Here is a 21,139-nt window from a genome sequence, read left to right as displayed (position 1 = left end):
AGAGTTGCTGTTCAATAACTTACATAATGCTTTTACATAACTCCTTTTTTGCAGTTACAGCTAAATGCGTATTTCAGCAGAGTTGCTAGTTACTAAATATCAGTACTTAATAAAATCCCTCTTCATAACTCTTCTATTTCAGAGATCTTTTTCTTCCAGTATGAAGTTTAGAAGCTTGAACTTTATACTGTTACCTTAAAGAACCACAAAACTAAAGGCAGAAGAAAGAAATCACAAGAATTTGGATAATTTCTCTAGGCAGCCTTCCATGACTGGCACTGGGGGCAGTTTTGTCAAATTGAAAAAGCTTAATTAACCTCTATATAGTCTAAGTTAAAATGTTGTTAATGTTTCTGCTCTAAGTAGAGACGTTGAAATTAAAGCAATCCTTGATGTGAGAAACTAAGAATTAATTTTGCTTGTAAACAGCTTTATTAGCTATAGGAAACGATTGATGTTGTGCCTGTTAGTTGAAGCAATGATTTGGTAGGGCACACCTGCGAAACCATGATCCAAAGCTTCTGGGATCCACAGGAAGCCTCTTGAATGCAGTGACTGTTCAGTCAGGTCCTTGAATCTTGCCACAGTGTAGAAGGGGAATATTTTTATGGACATGGCTAGTGGGTGTGGTGGTGATGGGCTGACGGTTGGACTAGATGATCTTAGAGGTCTTTTCTGACCTTAATGATTCTATGATTCTACATTTTTTCACGGGATTTCCATGACACCAGTGCTAACTGGTCTACATGATGCATTGTTTCTTCACTCTTCAGATGCTCTAGCTGTTGTCATAGAAGTCGCAAACCATGCCAATGACATCATGAAGCAAGGAGTAAGTATTCTGACTTAGGAAGTTAGCTAATTAAAGCCTTTTCTGTTATTTAAAAAGGAAAACTACTTATCTTTTTTTGCCTTTTTTTTTTTTCCTCTGTAGGATAACTTTCAGAAACTCATGCAGATTCAGTACAGTCTAAATGGACACCATGAGATTGTACAGCCAGGAAGGGTAAGTCCTCCAGATGGCATTCAGATGATCGTAACAAAAGTGTGACATGGGTGACGTGCCAACACAGTACTGAAGCTGACACATATGGAGGAGAGAAATGATCCATCACTTTATTTGGTCCTGACGGTCAAATGAATTCTATCTCCCCACATGTATAATTATTTTATTTTATTTTTTAAAAAACATGTATCTGATGAAAACTTACATTTTTTATAACGTGATTCTCTGCCTGATCTTGCAGACAGTATTTTTCCTCAAACATAACCTTTTATTTGTCATAGTTTCAAATGCAGCATGGAAAATCAATGCAACCACTCAGTCTTTTAGCTTTTAGGGAGAGTTACAGATGAACAGCCTTTTTGAGGAGGGAGACCATGAATCACAAAGCTTCTACAGCATTTCAGGTGTAATATTAAAAAAAAAAAAAAAAAAAAGAAAGAAGGAACGTATCAGCTCATTTATACAGCTTATGCCTTGAAAAACTGAGTTTTGAATTGCTTGTTTTAATGTGCTAGATATTTCTGAAGGAAGGAACGCTGATGAAGCTGTCTCGAAAGGTCATGCAGCCACGGATGTTTTTTCTGGTAAGATGGTGTGCATATTGCTGTGTGCCTAACGCCAGTGTAATTTTGAGGGATTGAAGTGCTGCACCACAAATGTGAAGAAGTAGTAACTTCAGGGAGGGGAAAAAATGACCATTTGTTGCTGTTACACTTGCTCAATCTAGTTTAGACAGATTGCTGCATAAGCAGTAACATTGTAATAGAAAGCAATTTCTCAACAAAAAGTACTGTTTTGAACAGTGCTTGTTTAAAATTTCAGTAGTTTTATGGGAAGACATTATGTGAAACGCTAAAACAATTACTCCATCCCACTTGTACCAGATTGTAAACCTACAGCTCAGCTGCTACTATTGCAGCCTTGCCTCCCTCCTCCTCTTGCCTCCCAAGTGGAGCACTGAGTTGGAAGCAAAGTGCTGGCTTCTCTTCCTGTCCTGCTGTTGTTTTGTTTTAGAACTTCTGCGTGTTTCTGAAGTTTCTGTTTCCAGTTGAATATTTGTTTCTCTCCTCTATTTAGACAGCAAAACAACTGTTATTGTGTTTAGTTTGTGACATTATTGGCCCAGGGTCTTGCCTGAAATCTGCCTTTCAGTTATCGCAGGACAAGTATTTCCCTAGATGGTCATGAAGTTCGCATTCTAAGCTTGGAAGTGCCTGTCTTGTTCTCTGGAGATGAGTTTGTAGCATGCAGAGGACTGATGTAGGCAGTAATTTTAATTGATCGTGTTGTGTAGGCTCTTGAAACCTTTGGTTATGTTTCAAAGAGCCTCATAGCAAAAACTCTTGAGACAGTTCAGTCTCCTGATCTGTGTTTATGTTTAGTAAATAAAGCCTGGACCCATGTGTTGAACAACACAGGAAATAAAGCATCTGACAGCTGAGCAGTAGGTGTATCAAATGAAGCTAAGTCTGGTAGAACTGAGCACATTTAAACTGGTAAATTTCATAGAGACAAACAAATAATTTATGGTTATCTATATAATCATAAATTAATAACTTAATTCTGCCATCTCCTAGTTTCTGGAATATGTTACATTGTTTTGAGGGTTAATTCTATTAACCTCAATTAACCTAATTCTGAAGTTGTTATGCAATACAGTTGTGTACAAGAGAAACATTTTTGTTCTTCTTAACAGCATGTTCTTTGACATCTGTGTACTGTTTGCTCATTGCCAAATGTATATTTACATAAGGAAGGATATAAATAGATACCTATTGTTATCTGAATTTTTGCTAGAAAATGTTTCTTGGGGTCTGTGGAATAATAAGATGTAGAAGATGCCCTCTTGGACAGCTGAATTTAGAGCTTTGTACTTTCTGCAAAATGCATCTGATATTATCAGTCTCTAAACAGTCTTTAGTCGTTAATAAGTATTGTTCCTGCTTTACAGTTTAATGATGCCCTGTTGTATACTACTCCAGTTCAGTCAGGGATGTACAAACTCAACAACATGCTGTCACTGGCTGGAATGAAGGTGAGTCATTTGCTAAAACAAGCCTTTCTCTAAATGTGTTTAAACTTAGGTCTTCAAATTTTCAAAAGGCAGCTATATTTATTGTTGGAAAGAGATACTAAAGATGCTTGCATTGCAGAGCAGTTCTACAGGCATAAAGTTTCTGGCAAAATACTGTTGGAGTACTGTCTTATGTTTTCCTAAATAACTGTGTTGTCACAGGATCATCTTACCTGCATTTCATCCAGAGCTGGCTTACTCAGAAGTAGTCTGCCTCCTTTTTTTGTATTATACCATGTTTGAACTGCCTATCTCTTGCTTTGTGAATGCTTTTTGTTGATGACACCCAGAGATCAGGTACCTTTGCCTGAGAAACATTCTGGTGGTCAGAACTCCATGGTTTACAGAGACCAGCTAAGAGGGAGAGAAGATGCAGCTTTTGATTCTGAGTCTTTGTGAAAAGCATCAAAGATAAGCCAACCCCTGTAGGTACTAACAAGGAGCATGTATGCCATGGATTGACCCAATCTCTGGCATGACAGTGAGAACAACAAACCATCGCCTCAGGAATCAAGTGTCTCATCTCTGGTTCTGTCAGAAATGAGCACCGAGTTCAGCTAGAATGTAGATCTGGCTCCCAGGCAGAGCTGCAGCCTCTCTTCTGCCAGCAGATGTCTCATCATGGCTCAGAAACCCTTAACTTTTAAAATCTTGCATGTTTGAAACTTGGTATCTCAGAAGAATCACGAGATGCAGCCCATGGGGATATCAGACAGATGCCCGTGTAGGGCACACCAGTGGCCTGTGTGTTGTCCTGCAGTGTGCTTTTTTGCGGAGTTGCAGGAGAAGCTTACAAGATGCTGGGCCTGAGAATATTGAAGCACATCGGGAGGTGTCTGACAGCCCCTGAACTTCATTCCCTTGAAATCTTCTGTCTTCCTGTGTTGCCACAGTGAAATAAAATGGTGGGCACTCTGTACTCTTACTGCAATCCTTGGCTCTAAGGATGTTGTAGAATCTCATCCCTGTAAGATCTGCCCTTTCTATGGTAAACATACGAGACTTTCCAGTAAATAAAAATAAAGCAGCATGAAAGTACCATGTCAGTTTGAATGTAAGCCTTTTTTTTTTTCCTCTTGACTGAAGGTTAAAAAGCCATCCCAGGAAGCTTATCAGAATGAACTGAACATAGAAAGTGTAGAGAGATCCTTCATTCTTTCAGCAAGGTGAGTCTCATGAATTCATAATGACTTTAAAAGTATGTGATTTCAAACAGGCCTCAAAAGTTTTTTTACCTAAGCTCATTACAGCTTGTTCCACACTTACATAATGAAAAGTTACTCCTTGCTTGTGTTGCTGCGGAAGGATAGAGAGACTGACAGATGGATTTCTAGAAATAAAGTGATCTTTGTTCTAAATTCCTTTTGTTCACATTTAAAAACTGATTTTGAATATTTAGTCTTTTTTTAATGGGCGGGCAGAAAGGACGCCCATTGTACATAATCAGATTCACAGATATCACATGAATGTCTAGCCTGTAATACAGTCCACTCTGACCTGTAAGGAAGATTCCCTGTTGTAAAGTAATAGATGGAAATGCAAAATCTGTAATAAACGTGGCTGGTATTTGAGCAATCTAGGCTTAAGGCTTGCTCAGCTGGTAGGGATTCTGCTGTCCTCAACAGAGCAAACTGATAATCAGATGGAACTCTTTGATTTTTCTTCCTTTTCAGCTTTGCTGCACCTTCAAAAACTTTTAAGTAAATTGAAATATTATCTTCTCACTGCATTTCTTTGTGATGAAAAAGTATTAAAATTCACTTCAGTTAATGTTTTTTGGCTTTGCTTTTCTGTATGTTTTCTTTCTTCCAGAGTAACTGATATTCTGTGTGAGTGCATTAGCAGGACAGGATATGGGGCATATCAATACACTTTGACATTTCTGTCAACTGATAAAAGTTGTAAGACGTCATTCTGGTCATCTAGCTAAAATAACAGCGTAATTCAGGACATGAGAAATGGATCTCAGTGAAGTGCTGAATGGGACGTGAAATTACAGAAATGAAAGAAAGAACAGGAATGAAGCTTTTCCTTACCAGATAAATACATTTTCCATCTAACAGCCACTAAACTGGAGTGGTTCTGGTCTATGGTCAGTGAGCTGCCTCTGACAAAGACCTGGTTTGGGGATTGTTGTTTTCACTGTGTTTGGAGTTTGATACAGTCTGTCACTTGTGACAGTGCTGATATCGATGAAAAAAGACATGTTTTCTCTTTTATTTAGCAAAGCTGAGCGTAGACTGCTGCTTTCTTCGTGACCTTGTAAATAGTGACATTAGGATGTCTGCTGAGAGATAGCAGTATCTCTAGCTGAGGGCCAAACCAAGGTTAGCCTTGGCAGAGCAGCCAGAGGAAGCAGCTCAGTTGTGTCTGGGCAGTAGTTATTTATAACAGCAGGCTTGAAAGAAGTATTGATGTATTTCCCAACAAATTTTTATAAATGTTTCTCATGATTCTTTTGAACAAAGATGCATTTCATGTTTAATGTATGGTTCTGCACCACTGTTACATGAGCAGCTCTGTCCTGCTTAGGTGCTTTAGTCACTAGGTTTTGCACACACACACACAAAGATGTTTGTAACGTAAAAAGTAATGTAGAAAGGTTAATTGGATCTTGTGAAAAGATGATCATCTTGAAATACATATATTTTTATAGAAGAGGTTAGCCTCTTCTTTTTGAGGAGCTGATTAAATGGTAAATTAAAAGTAATTCCTATGAAATACATGCTGGTGCACGAGGGAAAACCTGTAACTTTCCATTATGCTGAGTGCCATTTGTGACACACTTTCCACTTGTCCTTTTCCTAAATTCCTGAAATTAGCCTCATGTTACCAACTAAAATTGCTTTGAATAGCTCTCTCTTTCTTACACTGTCAACATTCCATTTGGAGAGCATCTGTTTCTGTTATTTTTGAATTCATTGGAAATTGTGTGCGTGTGCAAGAGCCCAAAGTTGCACACCCGTGACACGGAGAGGTTGCACTCTGTTGGGATGAAAGAGACGTTGGGGGATCCAGGTGTGAATGAGGACTTTCTGATTGTTATTTGTCTGTAAATAAGGCCTGGGTTTGTTGTGGAAGCGATACTTTTAGCAGTAGCTGTTTGCATGTGCTCGTGGCATTGCTCCCATGATAAATAGCACAAGTGTGTAGAGAGTTGGTATCTTGTTAATACAGACTGCATCTTCCATTTGATTCCTCATTCCTATATAGTAAAAAAATCTCTATTACAAAACACTTTAAATTAACCTTACAGATATCAGGGACAAGCGTGTATTTTTTCAGATAATAAACATGATATTAAGTGTACACCAAAGAAGAGACTTTGAAATAACTCTGGGGGGAGCAATTAAGCTAGTGAAAAATAGCTAGTAATATAGTAATATTTAATAGTAGTATATAAGAGTAGTATTATAGTAGTATGTAATAGCTAGTAATAACTAGTAAGCCAGTTAATGACAAAAGCACAGATTAATGCCCAAACAAGAGGCTTTCTTGCTTCAGGTTTAATTTTGCTGACTGCAGTAGCATTCTGCTTTTTCTAGTCTGGGTCGAGGTTTCAGCTTTCTCAGGTTGTCTGTAGGAACGTGGATTATTTTACATGTTACAGTGCAGCACAGTACTAGAAATCTCATAATAAAAACAAAAAATAAAACAAAAACAGAAAAAACAACAAGAATATCTACATGATACAGTACAGTGCAGAAGTAAAGTGTAGGTCCTGAAAACAACAGACCAGCTTGCATGCTACAAGGCCAGCTGGCCCTGCCTCTCCCTGCCAGAGCAGGCAGCCTGAGCTGGGTCCTCTCCTGACCAAAAGGCAGCTCATGCAGGACTGGTGCAACTGTGAGAGGAGCCTGAGGGCCCTGAGCCTGGAAACAACAGGGGTGTCCTCCTAGGACCCCTCATAGCTTGGCTGCGTGGAGCAGCTGCAACGTGTGCTCACTCATGGCTGCCAGAAACAGCAATGGTTGGGACTCTGCAGTCTGTTTAAGTGTTCTGCTGTTTTATTAGCTAAGGTTTTAAAGAGATGGGTGAAAATAAGAAAACTCTGTAATTTTAGTGGACAAGGCAGCTTTAGGAAGGATGCAACCACTGCTGCCAAGGAGGTGGCGGTGCTGTGCGGCTGAGAGGGACGGCAGGAGCACTGCCTGTTGTGCTGCTGCTGTGACATCAGCCTGGTTCCTAATGAAACCACCTTTGCTCTCAAGTTTTAGAGAACTGTAAACAGCCCTAAAGGCCTGGTGCCAGCAGGCCTACTGAGTGCATGCTCCCAAGGAAAAGGTTAGGACCTAAGCCATGAAACCCCATCTGTAACGCTCCACACATGGCTGCAGGATGCTTAATCTGCAACGCTTGAACCAGCTTTATTTAATATAGCTTTAAGAACATAAATAATGTAACCAGATTTTGAAAAAGCCAGAGGAATTGTTTGGAATTAAGAATGTTATGTAGCTAATGCTACATCCTTCTTAGCAAATGAGGAAGTAAGGGTAAATACACTGAACAAAATGTTCTACCCGGATTGTGAGATATTAAGGCAGCCAATAACACATTGCTTTGCCCTTGCTTCTATCTTATTTCCTCTCCTTTTGTTCTGATTTTGTCGATGTGTGCACTCAATCATGTTTTCCCCTGTGCCTTGCAGGCTTCTCCTGCATTGCCTTATGAGATTTGTCCTGTGAAACTATATAGTACCCAGTTTCATGCAGGTCAAAACCTCAACTCAAAATATAAAGAATCAAAGCATTCAAATTCAGCTACAACAGGCATTAAATAATAATAATTAATGTCACATCCAAATATTTGCTTTCCTCTTCCCTAACTCTCCTTTTTTGTGTGCCTCATGTTCAATTTCTTGCTTAAAAAAAAAAAGAGATAGATATAGATATGTGATGCTATTTAAGAAGTGAGGAATAAGATACGTGGTTGGTAGACACTTCTGGTTTAAATGTCAGAAGCCCTTTGTAAGCTGGTGTTGCATCTTAAACAAGCAGCCCTGCTCTTCCACTGCCAGACTGCATCCTCCTCCCCCTGGCTCCCACTCCTTTGTGCTGGCCCAGGCAATTGCTCAGTGGTCTGATGAGCCCAGGCAGTAAATTGATCTTGAGGAAGAGCTTGCTTCCGTTTGAATTGGTTTCCCAGTCCAATTTACTGCATTTAGATCCCACTGTGTAGCCATGTGTACGTGCGTTCTGGCACAAGGGAGAAGGTAAGTCCTCATGGCTGAAAGGTAAGCTGCACTTTGGTCATCAGACAGAGGATGTTACTCTCTGTAGGCTGACTAATTCAATGGAAAATTTTGGAGAAAAAAAAAAAAATATTAAAGTGGCTTAATTCTTCTATGAAGACTTTATAGGAGTAAAGAATCAGCAGCACAGGACTGGAGAAAAAAACTACATTTTTGGGGAAAAAGTTTGGGGTTTCACAGGGTATAACAGACTGCACCATGGGATGGAAGGGGGGGAAAATACTTGAAATACTTGCTGACATTTCAGATTCCTTCTTAAGTTGAAAAACCTGTGCCTGTGTTCTGGGAGCTCCATTTACACCAGTGGTACTCAAGCAGTTCATGGGTACATGGAGGAAGAGGAGGAAGAAAGGATGTACAAACCTTGAAGCAATCATAGGCTATCATGGGAGGAAGAAAAGGAGGAAAGGAATCCACATTATAACAACAGACCGGGGATCATTTTTCATTATTAACACAAATAACTGGCACCGTGCAGTTGGCTTAAATATATTAATATATATAATATATATAAAAGTAATACTAGTTTATAGTTCCTATATTTCCTATAGTTCATAGGAACTGGAGACTGGAAACTGCAAGAGAATTAAATCAATGTGTAGTAAAGGTAACAGAATTCTAAACAGCACTCATTTCTTAGTTTTAAATGTTAATAAATTGATTTTTTTTTTTAACCCAACAGTTCTGCTACAGAAAGAGATGAATGGTTAGAAGCTATCTCCAGGTCAATTGAAGACTACACAAAAAAGAGAATCACGTTTAATCCTAGCAAAAGTCTTGAAGAGGTATATCACACTATTATTGTAGCCCATTTTGTTTCCTTTTTAAATAAAAAGTTTATTTGCAGCTTTCTAGAGAAGCAGGAGGCTTCCCATGATAAATAACAGAACATGAATTGATAATAGGTGATGACAGAACAGAATGATGTTTCATAACACTATCTAGTTCAGAAATTTAAAATTACCTACTTCCAAAAAACCCAAACCAGCCTTCTCAGTTCCCTCTGTAACCCTGAAAACAGAAAGATAACTGGGAAATATTTTAAAACATAGCAGCTGTTGATATAAATAGGCTGGTAAAGCTCGGCAGTCACACAGCCTTTTTGAACAAATGAAATACCACTCTGTCTTTAAGCTCGCATTACAGTGGTCACTAGTGAGATGGTAGGTAACGTTAAGGCCATGGCAATTTATAAGAGAAGGCTTTCCAACATTAAGAGAGATAACCTATGATTACTGGTAAGTACTTGTGTTATTTTTCACCACTGAATGTATGTGTTCTGCCTATGTTCTCTTAGGCAGATACTGAGAAGCAGGAAGAAACTAGCCCACTAGGATCAAAGGCTCCTATCTGGATTCCTGATACTAGAGCCACTATGTGTATGATCTGTACAAGTGAGTTCACATTGACATGGAGAAGGCATCACTGCAGGGCGTGTGGAAAGGTTGGACAATTTTCTCAATAGCTTTTCTTTAAGTTATTTGGGTTCCTGTGTGTTAAGTACAGGCAGAGCCTGATTGCACTGCAGCAACTGTTGTGGGAACAATTGTATGGATCAAAACCAGCTTGTTTAGTGTAGAGAACAAGGTTGAGACAGATCAATAAATCTGGTACATGTTTCTTAGTTTCCATTTTGGGATAGTATTTATGTTTGTCTCCTGCTTCTGCAATTGCACAGTACAAACCAAGAATGTTAGCTAAAATGTTCAAAGTATCTTCCTCACTAATTTGTAGGCTAAGAAAAAAAATGTTTTCTAAAGTTAGTACCAAATTTATCCTACATTTAATTGGTATGAAATGCAGATATATCTAGAGAATGTTTATTTTCTTGTGTTAACCAAATGTGAATATGGACTCAGTGCAGTTGAGACATCTGTGGTAAAGTTTCAAGGGAGCAATGTCTACTTTGGTTATTCTTTTAAAATTTTTCTGCATATAATGGTTTAGTAATGCTGTAAGCTTAATTCACTTTTCATTAATTATTAACAATGGCTTATTAGGGGGCTGTAAGAAAGAAGGACAGACTCTTTAGCAGGATCTGTTGTGATAGGACAAGGGGAAATGGTTTAAAACTAAAAGAGGAGAGATTTAGATTAGATATAAGAAAAAAGGTTTTTCTGATGAGCACTGGATCAGATTGCCTAGGGAGGTGGTGGATGCCTCATCCCTGGCAACATTCAATGTCAGGCTGGATGGGGCCCTGTGCAACCTGATCAGCTGTAGGTGTCCCTGTTCACAATAGGGGAGTTGGACTAGATGACCTTCAAAAGTCCCTTTCAACTCAGATGATTCTATGATTAACTTATGTAATTGAGTTAATTTTTTTTAGTATTTAGAGGAGAGAAGGGCAATATATTGAACATAGGGACCAGCCAAGGTCTTAAACCATTTTCAGTGTAAAATAGTGCCTGTTTGAGGTTCAGTTCTTATCAGTACTGAAGTAAATATCTTTGAGCATTTGTTGACTTACAGGTTCATATCATGTGCAGTCATGGTTCTGTTTGTTTCCAGATTGTCTGTCAAGCTTGTTCATCAAATAAACATGGTTTAGACTATATGAAAAACCAGCCAGCAAGAGTATGTGATCATTGCTTCAGAGAGCTACAAAAACAAGGTAAAGAAAATGTGCACAAAACTGTCTTATCTCCCTGCTCTTTACTATCATCTTGTGTGCCTCATCATTACAGCTGTGTTCAAATGCCTAGTTCTGCTAGTGTCTGGAGAGCTATAAGCAGCTCAGATGACAGGAGCCCAAACACATTTCTGTGGAGTAAGCTAGGAAGTGAATTTGCAATACATTTATTCATCCTTTCTTTCTGAGGTAACTTGTGTTACATTACTTTTCATTTATGACAGGATAGAAGTGTACACTGAAGTCCTTACAACTTACCATGACCTCCCCTCAGTGAGTTTGGATGTACTTCTATCCTCTGTAACTTGTATGCCTCTAGACTACATTTTTACCATTGAAGCTGCTGAGATAGCTGAAATTCTGGGTGAGGTGGGGATCCAGTCCTGTTTCACAAGCCTTGCTCTGAATTCTGACCAAAGATTACAGTATAGGACACACAAATGAGGGACAGGCAGGGACTGAAATTGTTCACTACCCATTACTCTGGCAGAAGCTCCAAGTTGACAGTAGCTCTGTAGGGTATCAGAGGAAATAAGTGATGCCCCAGTGAAATAATCACACCAAAGCTTGTAGCATGCTGGGAGAGGCAGTTGTCATGGGGATTTAGGAAGCAGGATCCACATCTCTCAGAGTGGCCATGGGAGTCAGTGAAGTTAGGGTAGATGGATTGCCAGGGTTGGATGCAGGTCTGCATATTGGACAGTAGGGGCTGCTATGCTGCAGGCAACTGCAGTTGCTTTTAGCTGGAAAAAGCTGCAGAGCAGGTGCAGTACAGCTGGCAATCCAATTACTTTCCTTCTGTGCTCATGAAGGGCCTCACCTGGTTTAGGGACATCTCAAGAAAGGGAGTCAGTGAAGCTTAGGACAGCCCTCCTCCTTCAGGCTGGGCTGGAAACTAGTGGTATGTAGCCCCAGAAAAATAGTTTTATAGGAGTGAAGTGTTGCAGAAGTCCTCCAAAATAAGTGAAGGAACTGTGTAGTGCAGTGGAGAAAAATACAGCGGATACTCTGGAGATGGGAACAATCTAGAAGCTTGTGTGCATGTAGTGGCATAATGCTGGAAGAGAAACCCTGCAGCATCCGTGCTGCAAAAAGCAGAGAAGATATCAAATGGAGAGAACTGGAAGACAGAGTTGGGGAACAGAGATGAAACAGTCTGAGCTGCAAAGGACGTTTGTGAAAATTTGGTGTGGTTTTTAAGACTTGAATTTTCGTTCTGTATGTAGGTAAAGCAGTTTTGCATCAGTGAATCGTACTTTGGCAACAAACAAGACCAATCTGTTTGGTTTAAAATTTCCTATGGTTTTTTTTTTTTTTTTTAATTATTTATCTTGAATGTGACTTTGGGGATTGTAGCTCACAGTGGTGATGATAATACTGAAAAAGTTAACACTGATTTTAGTGTGATCAGCTCTTACATTTGAAACACTGTAATCAGAGTAAAAATGCCAGCTGCTTTCTAGTAAAAAGTCCAGGAATCATTGCCTCTGTTTAGTCATCTGTGACATGAAAGCAATGTGTTCATCCTATGCATTTCAGATAACCAGTGCTCTCCTAAGACTGGATCCCCAGTCAACCATAAATCTCCATCAAGTGCCTTGTCTACAGTATTACATAGTATTCCCTCTGGAAGAAAGCAGAAAAAAATTCCTGCAGCCCTCAAAGAAGTAAGTGCTTTATTGACCAAATTATAATTATATCATCAATTTTAACAGTGAAAAAATAATTCCATATTTTAGCTGTCCTCTTTAGAATCAAAAGTCACAATTCGTCTGTAACAATGGTTTGGGCCTCAGTTTTACACAGGCAGGACTCTGAACTGTGGAGCAGTGTATAAACTGCGTTAGGAGCCTATGAGACTGGGATTCATACAGTCTGGAATTGTGACTTGCTTCTTGTTTCCCTGTGTTTCAAGGATCTCCCACACCAACTCATCTGCTGATTTACAGTTAGAAAAGATAGAGCTCAACTCTGCCTGCCTACACTGGAGGTCTTGGGAACAGAAGGAAGTAATTTTGCCTTCTTACACAGGAATGTGTGTTCTCCAGATGTACGTGGGCCTCAGTGTTTGAGCCCTCTCCTGTCCTGCCGCATACAATGAAATTCTTAGTGACTTAGTTTCTCTTCCAGGCTGGATAGAAAGTGGCAGACAAATGAGTTTTTCTTTCAGCCATCTGTGTTAATTATCAGTGCTAACTTGAGGTGAAAATTTCTGTCTTTGACAGAACTGAGTTCTGGAGGTCTGTTATTAAAAAAGGCTGTACAGCAAGAACCTGGATAAACACATACATACTCTTGGGGTTCTTTTCATTTCAGGTTTCAGCAAATACAGAAGACTCTACAATGAGTGGCTACTTACACAGATCTAAGGGCAGTAAGAAACCATGGAAGCACCTATGGTTTGTTATAAAAAATAAGGTGCTGTACACATATGCTGCTAGTGAGGTAAGAGACGACATACAAGAAATCAAATGGTCAATGATAATACCATATTTGTCACATCTGCTTGTTTTTATGATCTAGAAACAAGCTGTAGAGTTAGATCACCTCATAGTAACTGATCAGATTGCAATACTGTATTTGGAAGTGGTTTGGTGAGCTTGGTACTATAATATAAATACAGCCATGATGTTTCTGACTCCAGACTGTAGCTGTGAGTACCTCTGCACTGCACACCATTGCAGCTGTAGGTACATTCTGAGTCAGCTGAATAAATGAGGGGCGTCAGTTTTAGATGCATCGCTCAAGTATGGTGGCAAAGCCAATGTGATAAAAGCATCTGGAAATATATTGTTTTACAGTTTCATAAGGTACTTTGAATGCTTGGAAAATGAGCAAACTAAATCTCTTGATTTCTCCTCAAATTGTGTACCACAGCCAGGAATCTGTGAATTACTATTTGATATATGGTGCTGCAGTAGAAAATAAGAAATGGCGTCTTGTCGAATGGTGTTTCCTTGTTTATTTAGGATGTTTAATCTTTCTGCAGTGAAGAATAATCTCAGCATGTACTGAGGATACTGTGATTTTAATGCAACTTTTAATGCTTTGCAACATATATGAACGTATTGTAGAGCTGGAGGATCTAATTTTTAGGTTTTTTTTATCACATGTGATAGCTTGATTACGGCTTTCAAGAGCAAAATACATCAAGCATCTGTTAAAAGTATTGCCACCTCACTTTCAAGCACTCAGCAATTTATTTTTTCCATCCTTTTAATTTTCAGTAACAGAAAGTAGAATACATTTAGCCATCAAAACCATCTGGAGTGTGACTTCAGTACCTGAGAGCATCATCTACATCCACAGCTCCTCCTCTTAGTGTATTCAATACAACTACGAGCATCCTGTGCCCCTCTTAAGACCTTAGAAAGGTTGTTGGAGTGAGTACTGGGCTAGACAGACGTTTGTCTGCTGCCAGACAGGAGTTGGTCTTCTGATGTAAGAGGTCCTTAGAAGGCAGAATAGTTAGACTACCCAGTGAAAGACAAGGCAGATGTTATCAGAAAAAAAAAAAGAAGCGAAGCATTGAAGTCTTTATCAATCTGTTATTTTCCTGTTCCTCGATGGGTGCGTGGAGATTATTTAAAAAAAGAAAAAGCAGAGTCTTTTGTGCATGAGTATTTTTAACAGCTTGCTTACTGCATAATTTGTTGCTATAGTATACTGCATGAATGTAGTCTAAATGCATTGTTTAATATATCTTACCTGCTCTAATTTTGTCTTGTTCACTTTTTTCTCCTGTCAAATAGGATGTGGCAGCACTAGAGAGCCAGCCTTTACTGGGATTCACAGTCAGTGAAGTCAGAGATGAAAACTCAGAGTCTAGAGTGTTCCATTTACTGCACAAAAACACTTTATTTTACATATTCAAAGCAGATGATCCTCATTCAGCTCAAAAGTAAGAAACTGTTTGAATTCATTCCTGTTAGTTTTTCTAGGAATAATGTTTCATAAATTATAAATCTTAATATTCATGGATTAAGCATATTTACAGAAGGTGCATATTGAATAAATAAAGTTTTAATACAAATAACTTAAATTCAGGTCTTTATTTCATTAAGGCTTTGGAAAACACAATCAAACCAAGTGGAATTGGGAAAAAAAACTTGTTTTTGTTTCTGTTTTTCTTTAAACGAAGAAGCAGACTGTCCTCTGCAGAGGAGTAAATGTAGGAGAATGGAAAAAATCTTTTCTTTTTCATAGCCTATTCCATCATCTCTCTCCCACATCCACTCAAGTGAAACTTGAATGTTTTCTTTCTAGAAATCCACAGAACGTGTTCTAAAAGCTAACTGACCTGTCCCTGTTTTCATTTCATTTCCAGCTATATGTGTGAGTTATTTTATATGAATATATGCACTAAAAAAAGGGAAGCCTAAAAAGTAAGGTATGGAAACTTGAAGTGTGTATGCAACTGTGCACAAGCATAGGAGCATGTTTAGTATGCTCAAATGATAGGTCTGAATTCAAAGCATTCACACAAACAGCTTTAAGTCCTGCTGCCATATCTGAATTTGGAGTTACACTTATCAGTTTATGCCTTGTGTTTATTTTATATAAAATAACCTAGAAATGTGGTCCTTAACCAGCAAAAATAAACCAAACCCAACACAATTTGCTGTGTGAATCATGGAGTAAACTAGAAGTGACCATGCAAGCAGTACATTTATTTGAAGGGTTTCAGTGAAGTTTTCCCAAATGAATTTTACATTAACAAAAGAGATTTCATTGGTTAACTAGTTCATTATTAACACTTTACCTACAGCCATTTGAATGTTTGTGTTTTGTGTAAATAGGGTCATTCTAAAAAACAAAACATCTGTGACATTGGAAAATTTTAAACAGGAGGGATCATACTTAATGACACTTCTCTGTATACAGAGTCTTTGTTAGCTTTTGGGGGGCAAATTTGTTTTACAGCGTTTCGTTTCCATTAAGTGGAAACACAGAAATGTGTCCTCATGTGTACTACATGAAACAAAACAAAAAAAATCTGAGGCATCCAATAGCTGTGTTTTCCAGTTCAGCCAGTGGCTTTTGTAATCAGTAGAGAAAGTTGGAATTGAGTGTGTTCTGCTTTTACTGAGGCTAGGAGTAATGCTAAGTACCTTAAATCACCAGCTTTCTCTAAGTATCTAATATCCTTAATAGATTTACATGGAACTTGCAAGATAAATCCTGCTTTGATAGCATTAAAATTGAAAGAACTCCCTCTGTTGGCCTGTTTTCATTAGTGCACATTGTTTTTCCCTCTTAGGGTCAAAGAAACATCTGATGTATTTTTGTAAGCTTTAAAAGATGTTTACTTTTGCTGAGCTTTGAATACTTTTAGTCCAGTAGAACGCTCAATGCTGAAAATGCCTGTGAGTTTTAGTTATTTTTATGAACAAATGACAGTGAAAAATACAGTGAGCCCTAAGAAGTCAGGGATAGTGGTTTGAGATATCAGTGTTGGCTTAAATGTGAGTGTTCCCTGTGGCTTCCTCTTTCAGCCCCAGCAGTCCTTCACTAATGTCCTTGTACCAGTAGCAAAAGCAGCGAGCCTGGGCTATGCAGACAGCTGCCTCAACTCTGGTAGTGTCCTCATTTATCCTGGGCCATAGCTGCCATGAAATCAGAGAAGGGTATTGTTGTTTTTTAAAAAGGGTATCCAGAGACATTGAAGTTGATGCAACTGTAGCATTTCCTGCTTTTTTCTTTGATGTAACTTAAGTCTGGGGAAAAATATATATATATATACACATATATGTATAATCTGGCCTCGTATGAATACTTAATACATTTTAAGCAAGATTCGTATGTTTGGATTCATTGGATGGATTTTTGGCATTTGCACGAACAGGACAACTGGAAATGGGGGTGTGATACTACACGTGTCAGTCTGCAGGGAGTGGGCAGCGTAATTTGCAGTTTAACCAGCAATTCCCTAACAGTGTTCTGTTTTCCAATAGGTGGATAGAAGCTTTTCAAGAAGGCACCGTACTATAGCAGTGTCAGCGAGTCCAAAGCAAAATGTCCAACATGATGGCAAACCACAGTACAGAAACTGTTACAAGAAATTGAATCCTTCCATGTCAACCTACCCCAAACTGTATATTTGTCAGCATTAGGAGTTGTTGCATTTTTAGTGTAAGGTCATATTTTTTTAAAGAATTGTGTGTATTTCTGTGTTGATACAAAAATGTGTTATTTATTAAGTTCCAGTGTTTACTTTGATGGTCAAAATTGTTGGTGAGGTCTGCATTGAGGCCTAAAGTGCCCTTGTCTTCAGAATGGCAGGTGGTTGGTCAACATATCCTTGAAGTTTGTGCTTCTATTTAAAAAAAAAACAAAAGCAGCAAATCTGTTGTAATTGTGGAATTTCTCATGGTTTGTGTATAGGCCTTCAGTTGCTGATACACAGCTTGCAATGTAGCAGGAGCAGATCAGAATGGGAATTTTAGAGATTTTGAATCTTTGTTGGCTACGTAAACTCCTTTAAGAGAAATGTATGATAATGCACTTCCTTTCCTTGAAGAGCAGTTGAACTCTTGCATGCCAATTAAAATAGTACCACAAATTATGTATCACAGAAGCAATTACAAAGTACATTTGTAAAAATGAAAACAGAGAAAAGGGTAAACTATTTTAAAACAGACTTAGCGAGTACAGAGATAAAGCAGTAGAGCTTCTACAGTCCAACAGATACCAAAGAGACTAAATGAGTTACATTCAAACAATTTCAGGATATGTTTTTTTTTTTCCACTAGTAATTTAAAGCAGTATTTTATTTTTTTTAACTAAAAAACTGGTTTTTTTGCATTTTTTGTTTCAAAACTGTGTCAAATGACTTCTGTATGCAGTAGGAAAGACTGTTTTAAACTATTGTTCAGAGAACACTAAACACGTGCATGCAGCCCTTCTCCCAAAAACTTAAACTATTGTCTATTTAAATGTTATGTGTAAACTGGAATTGCCATACCAAGAAAACACAGCTTTTTTTTAGTGCAGATGGCATGGAAGTGTATGTGATTATTTGAAATTCTTGTTGTTTACACTATGATTTGTTCTGTCTGACACTTTAAAAACACAGGTTGGGTGTTTTTTTTTTCTTCCTTTAAGAAAATTGTCAGTATACCTCATTGGAAAATACTTGCTGATGATTTTGGTGCATTTATTCTACTTCAGTTTTTTAAAAATTGTGAACACTGTAACAGCATAAATGGAACTTAGAACTATGAAAAGCACATGATAGGAAGCCATTTTTATGTCAAAAGCAATGCACATGTAGCCAGTTAATTATGCTGTATGCAACACTGTTCAGTAGTCCTCTCAAGCTAGTTGTGGAAGCAGGATTAAGAGCAATTAACTTTCAAATTAATAGTTTTAATCCACGTTGATAGCTGTATTGAAGCCTCACAAAGGAAAGAAAATGATGATAGAACAGTGGTGATCACAAAAAGGTCAAGAATGAAAATGCGAACCAAAATTCACATGCCCTCAAATACCTCAAGATCAGGTCTAAGATAATAACACACAGCTCTGGGGAGATTTGTTTTCCAGAGCTTCTGTTAAGTTCACTGTGGGCTTCAAAACCTAATGCTTAAGTGTATGAGGAATTTTACTGACTTCAGGCATTTCAGTAGAGTATGTTTCTGAATCAGGGATTTAAGGCTGTAGATTTGGCTTCTCTGGTGAATGTTAGAGATTTGACCAGATAGTGTTTGAAATTCAGTGGGAGCTGGAACAAAGCCTTTAATCACTTTTTTATGCAAATACGATAAATGGATTTTCTTCTCTTTTTATATATAAAGGGCTTTTACTTTCTTTCAAAACCAGCGGGTGCCTGAAGCCAAGTAAGCTATCTGCATGTCTCTTCAGGGTGATTTCTGACATGGGTTTTACCGTACCCGAAATAAATCTGATACCAGTGTAACACAGATGTGATGTAGCTGTTCTGGTTGATGTTATCCAGGGGAAGAGCTGCTTAATATTTTTACATGGACTGCACACCAACTAAGATATGGAAAGCCATGAAATGGCAAACAATAAGGAATTTGGCTAGAAGCAAGTTTTATTTAATTTATGTTCTAATACTGATTTCCTTGCTGCAAAACTGAAATAGAGCAATAAATCATAACACAGGCTGAGCAGGGTGCCTGAGTTCTGCCTCATGTGGCAACAAACTACCTCTCAATGACTTAGGTGCAGTGAGAAAACAGTTCAGCAGTTCCGTAGAAGTCAGAGGACTTCTTCCAGAAACAGTTAATCACTCGACAAATTGTCTGTGACAGAAACAGATTTGAACAGAGCCTTAAATACCATAGTGCACACATTGAGGTCTAATTATGTGTGAAATAAATGGAATTGTCTTTATGAGCATGTTTGAATATTTATTTCTCCTCTTTCTCCAGCACTTGTGCTTTGTATCATGTGGAGAGCCCACAACATAGGTTTTTCATAACATTCTCAGACAGTTGCTTTTCAAACTGTTAGTCTGTTTCTCCACCCTGCCTCCCATCCTCATTCACTGCCATCAGAAGTAGTGTCACTTCTAGATTCCACTCTGACATCAGCAAATTCACTGAACAAGACCAGCAGTTTTTAAACACCTGCCTACCTCTTCTTATACACATCCGTAGTTAATAATTTAAGACTGGTTGGTAGAGAATGAGACAAACACAAGCATTGGAGATTAATTCTAGAACCTTTATTCTTGGGTAAATGAAAGGTCTATGAGAATGAATTGTCTTTAAGAAATCTTTGATGTAAAGCTTTCTTTTATCCCCAAACGACTTGAAACAAACGGATAGCTGAGCAACCATGGAACACGTGTTACTAGATAACTTGTGTGTGTGAAAATTGAGAACCAAATTATGTATGTTACATCATAATGGAAAGAGATGTTTGGAAAGACACATTCAATGCATTTGTTTGCTGTAACTGCCATCCCTTGTATGTACCCTCTACACACGTTTTTATTTGGAGTAGTCATAAACTGTGCTGTCTAAATGAAAGAATAGAATCTTTATTTTGTAAATGAAAACAGCTCAAAGTTGTTGTAAATATTCCTGTGTATATGTATCATTTTTGTATAAACAAAATCACATTACCTGAGTCTCTGTTTGTTTTTGAAATATTTTCAGGTTTTTGTGTTACCTAATTCATTTATTTACAGCTTTCCAAGCAACAAAATTGGCTGTCATTATCTTGCACATCTGTATTGAAGTCTGTACTATGTTTTGCCCTTAGAACCAGAAAAAAATCTGAAAGGTAAGTTGTGTGCACAGACTGACAGCCCACTGCTGGATCTGACAGCCTGACACAGTACTCTTAAATGGGCTTGCTCCTGTCAGCCAAGACATTGCATGCACTTGTTAAAAAAAAACAATATATTTACTATGAATATTATTTCCATATTTGTGTCCTGCTGTCTTTCCTTAGCTGCTTCTTGCTATTTAGTTCTTTCCTTCCTAGTACCCCTTCCGCAGCCCCTCTGAAAGCCCTCACCTTCACGAATTCACAATGTGGCCATAACATTTGAGTTTGTTTATTTGAATTAATTCTTCAACACATTGTTACAGATGTACTGCTGGCAAAGAAAGCATCCCACAAAACAACCATCCTAAAGAATTAAGAGAGTTGCACCTATGTAATGTCAAATGAAGGGTGTTGCATTAATAAATCCTTCGACAAAATCTAGTTCAGCTGTCTGAACTACTCTATTTGAGAATGCTTGAAGCACAGTTTCTGCTGGCATAAGGACTTCAGCAGGGCCTGTATGGGAGTGATTTATCTGCCAAGTTAGTTCTGCTGCTCCTTGTGCTTCCATGACAGAAGTCTGAAAGCAGTTTTTGGTAACTTGCAGTAACAGCATGAAGAGTTTTGCTTCTACACGTTTTCAATAGGGATGTGTCTTACAATCCTTGCTGACACAGCTCCGTGGACGTGCCTTGGTAATACAGAGCAAGCATGAATTGGGTCACTTGCTAAAAAAGTCAAAACATTTCTCGTTGGTTACGGGAGCAGTTCTCTATGGAGAATATGAGAGTACTTGTACCAAATGAGCTTTGGTGCAAAATCCTCACTATTTGTTAAATCTGCAGCAAGCTCCTTCATTAGTGGGTGTGCAGATCAGGCTTGTGTGGGAAGTGATGAGCATTATACACTATATGTATTCTGTCATTCCACACT

At 38.3% G+C, this 21,139-nt stretch overlaps 1 protein-coding gene across 1 annotated transcript in view; it reads left to right on the top strand.

Moving 5' to 3' along the window:
- The window catches only part of FGD6 (FYVE, RhoGEF and PH domain containing 6), a 67,769-nt gene extending 47,712 nt beyond the window's left edge, over window positions 1–20,057 (top strand). Inside the window, exons 10-21 of the mRNA XM_042889792.1 lie at window positions 774–832; window positions 935–1,006; window positions 1,522–1,590; window positions 2,958–3,041; window positions 4,167–4,246; window positions 9,014–9,116; window positions 9,629–9,775; window positions 10,843–10,945; window positions 12,503–12,630; window positions 13,280–13,408; window positions 14,716–14,864; window positions 16,918–20,057. Coding sequence (XP_042745726.1) covers window positions 774–832; window positions 935–1,006; window positions 1,522–1,590; window positions 2,958–3,041; window positions 4,167–4,246; window positions 9,014–9,116; window positions 9,629–9,775; window positions 10,843–10,945; window positions 12,503–12,630; window positions 13,280–13,408; window positions 14,716–14,864; window positions 16,918–16,954 — 1,160 coding nt within the window. The 3' untranslated portion in view covers window positions 16,955–20,057. The remainder of the gene's footprint in view (window positions 1–773; window positions 833–934; window positions 1,007–1,521; window positions 1,591–2,957; window positions 3,042–4,166; window positions 4,247–9,013; window positions 9,117–9,628; window positions 9,776–10,842; window positions 10,946–12,502; window positions 12,631–13,279; window positions 13,409–14,715; window positions 14,865–16,917) is intronic.
- The last annotated feature ends 1,082 nt before the right edge of the window (window positions 20,058–21,139 follow it).

The sequence above is a fragment of the Lagopus leucura genome, unplaced genomic scaffold, assembly GCF_019238085.1.
Source record: "Lagopus leucura isolate 7727_CA_CO unplaced genomic scaffold, USGS_WTPT01 Super-Scaffold_100159, whole genome shotgun sequence".
Lineage (NCBI taxonomy): Eukaryota > Metazoa > Chordata > Aves > Galliformes > Phasianidae > Lagopus > Lagopus leucura.
This window is presented reverse-complemented; position numbering and strand designations above follow the sequence as displayed.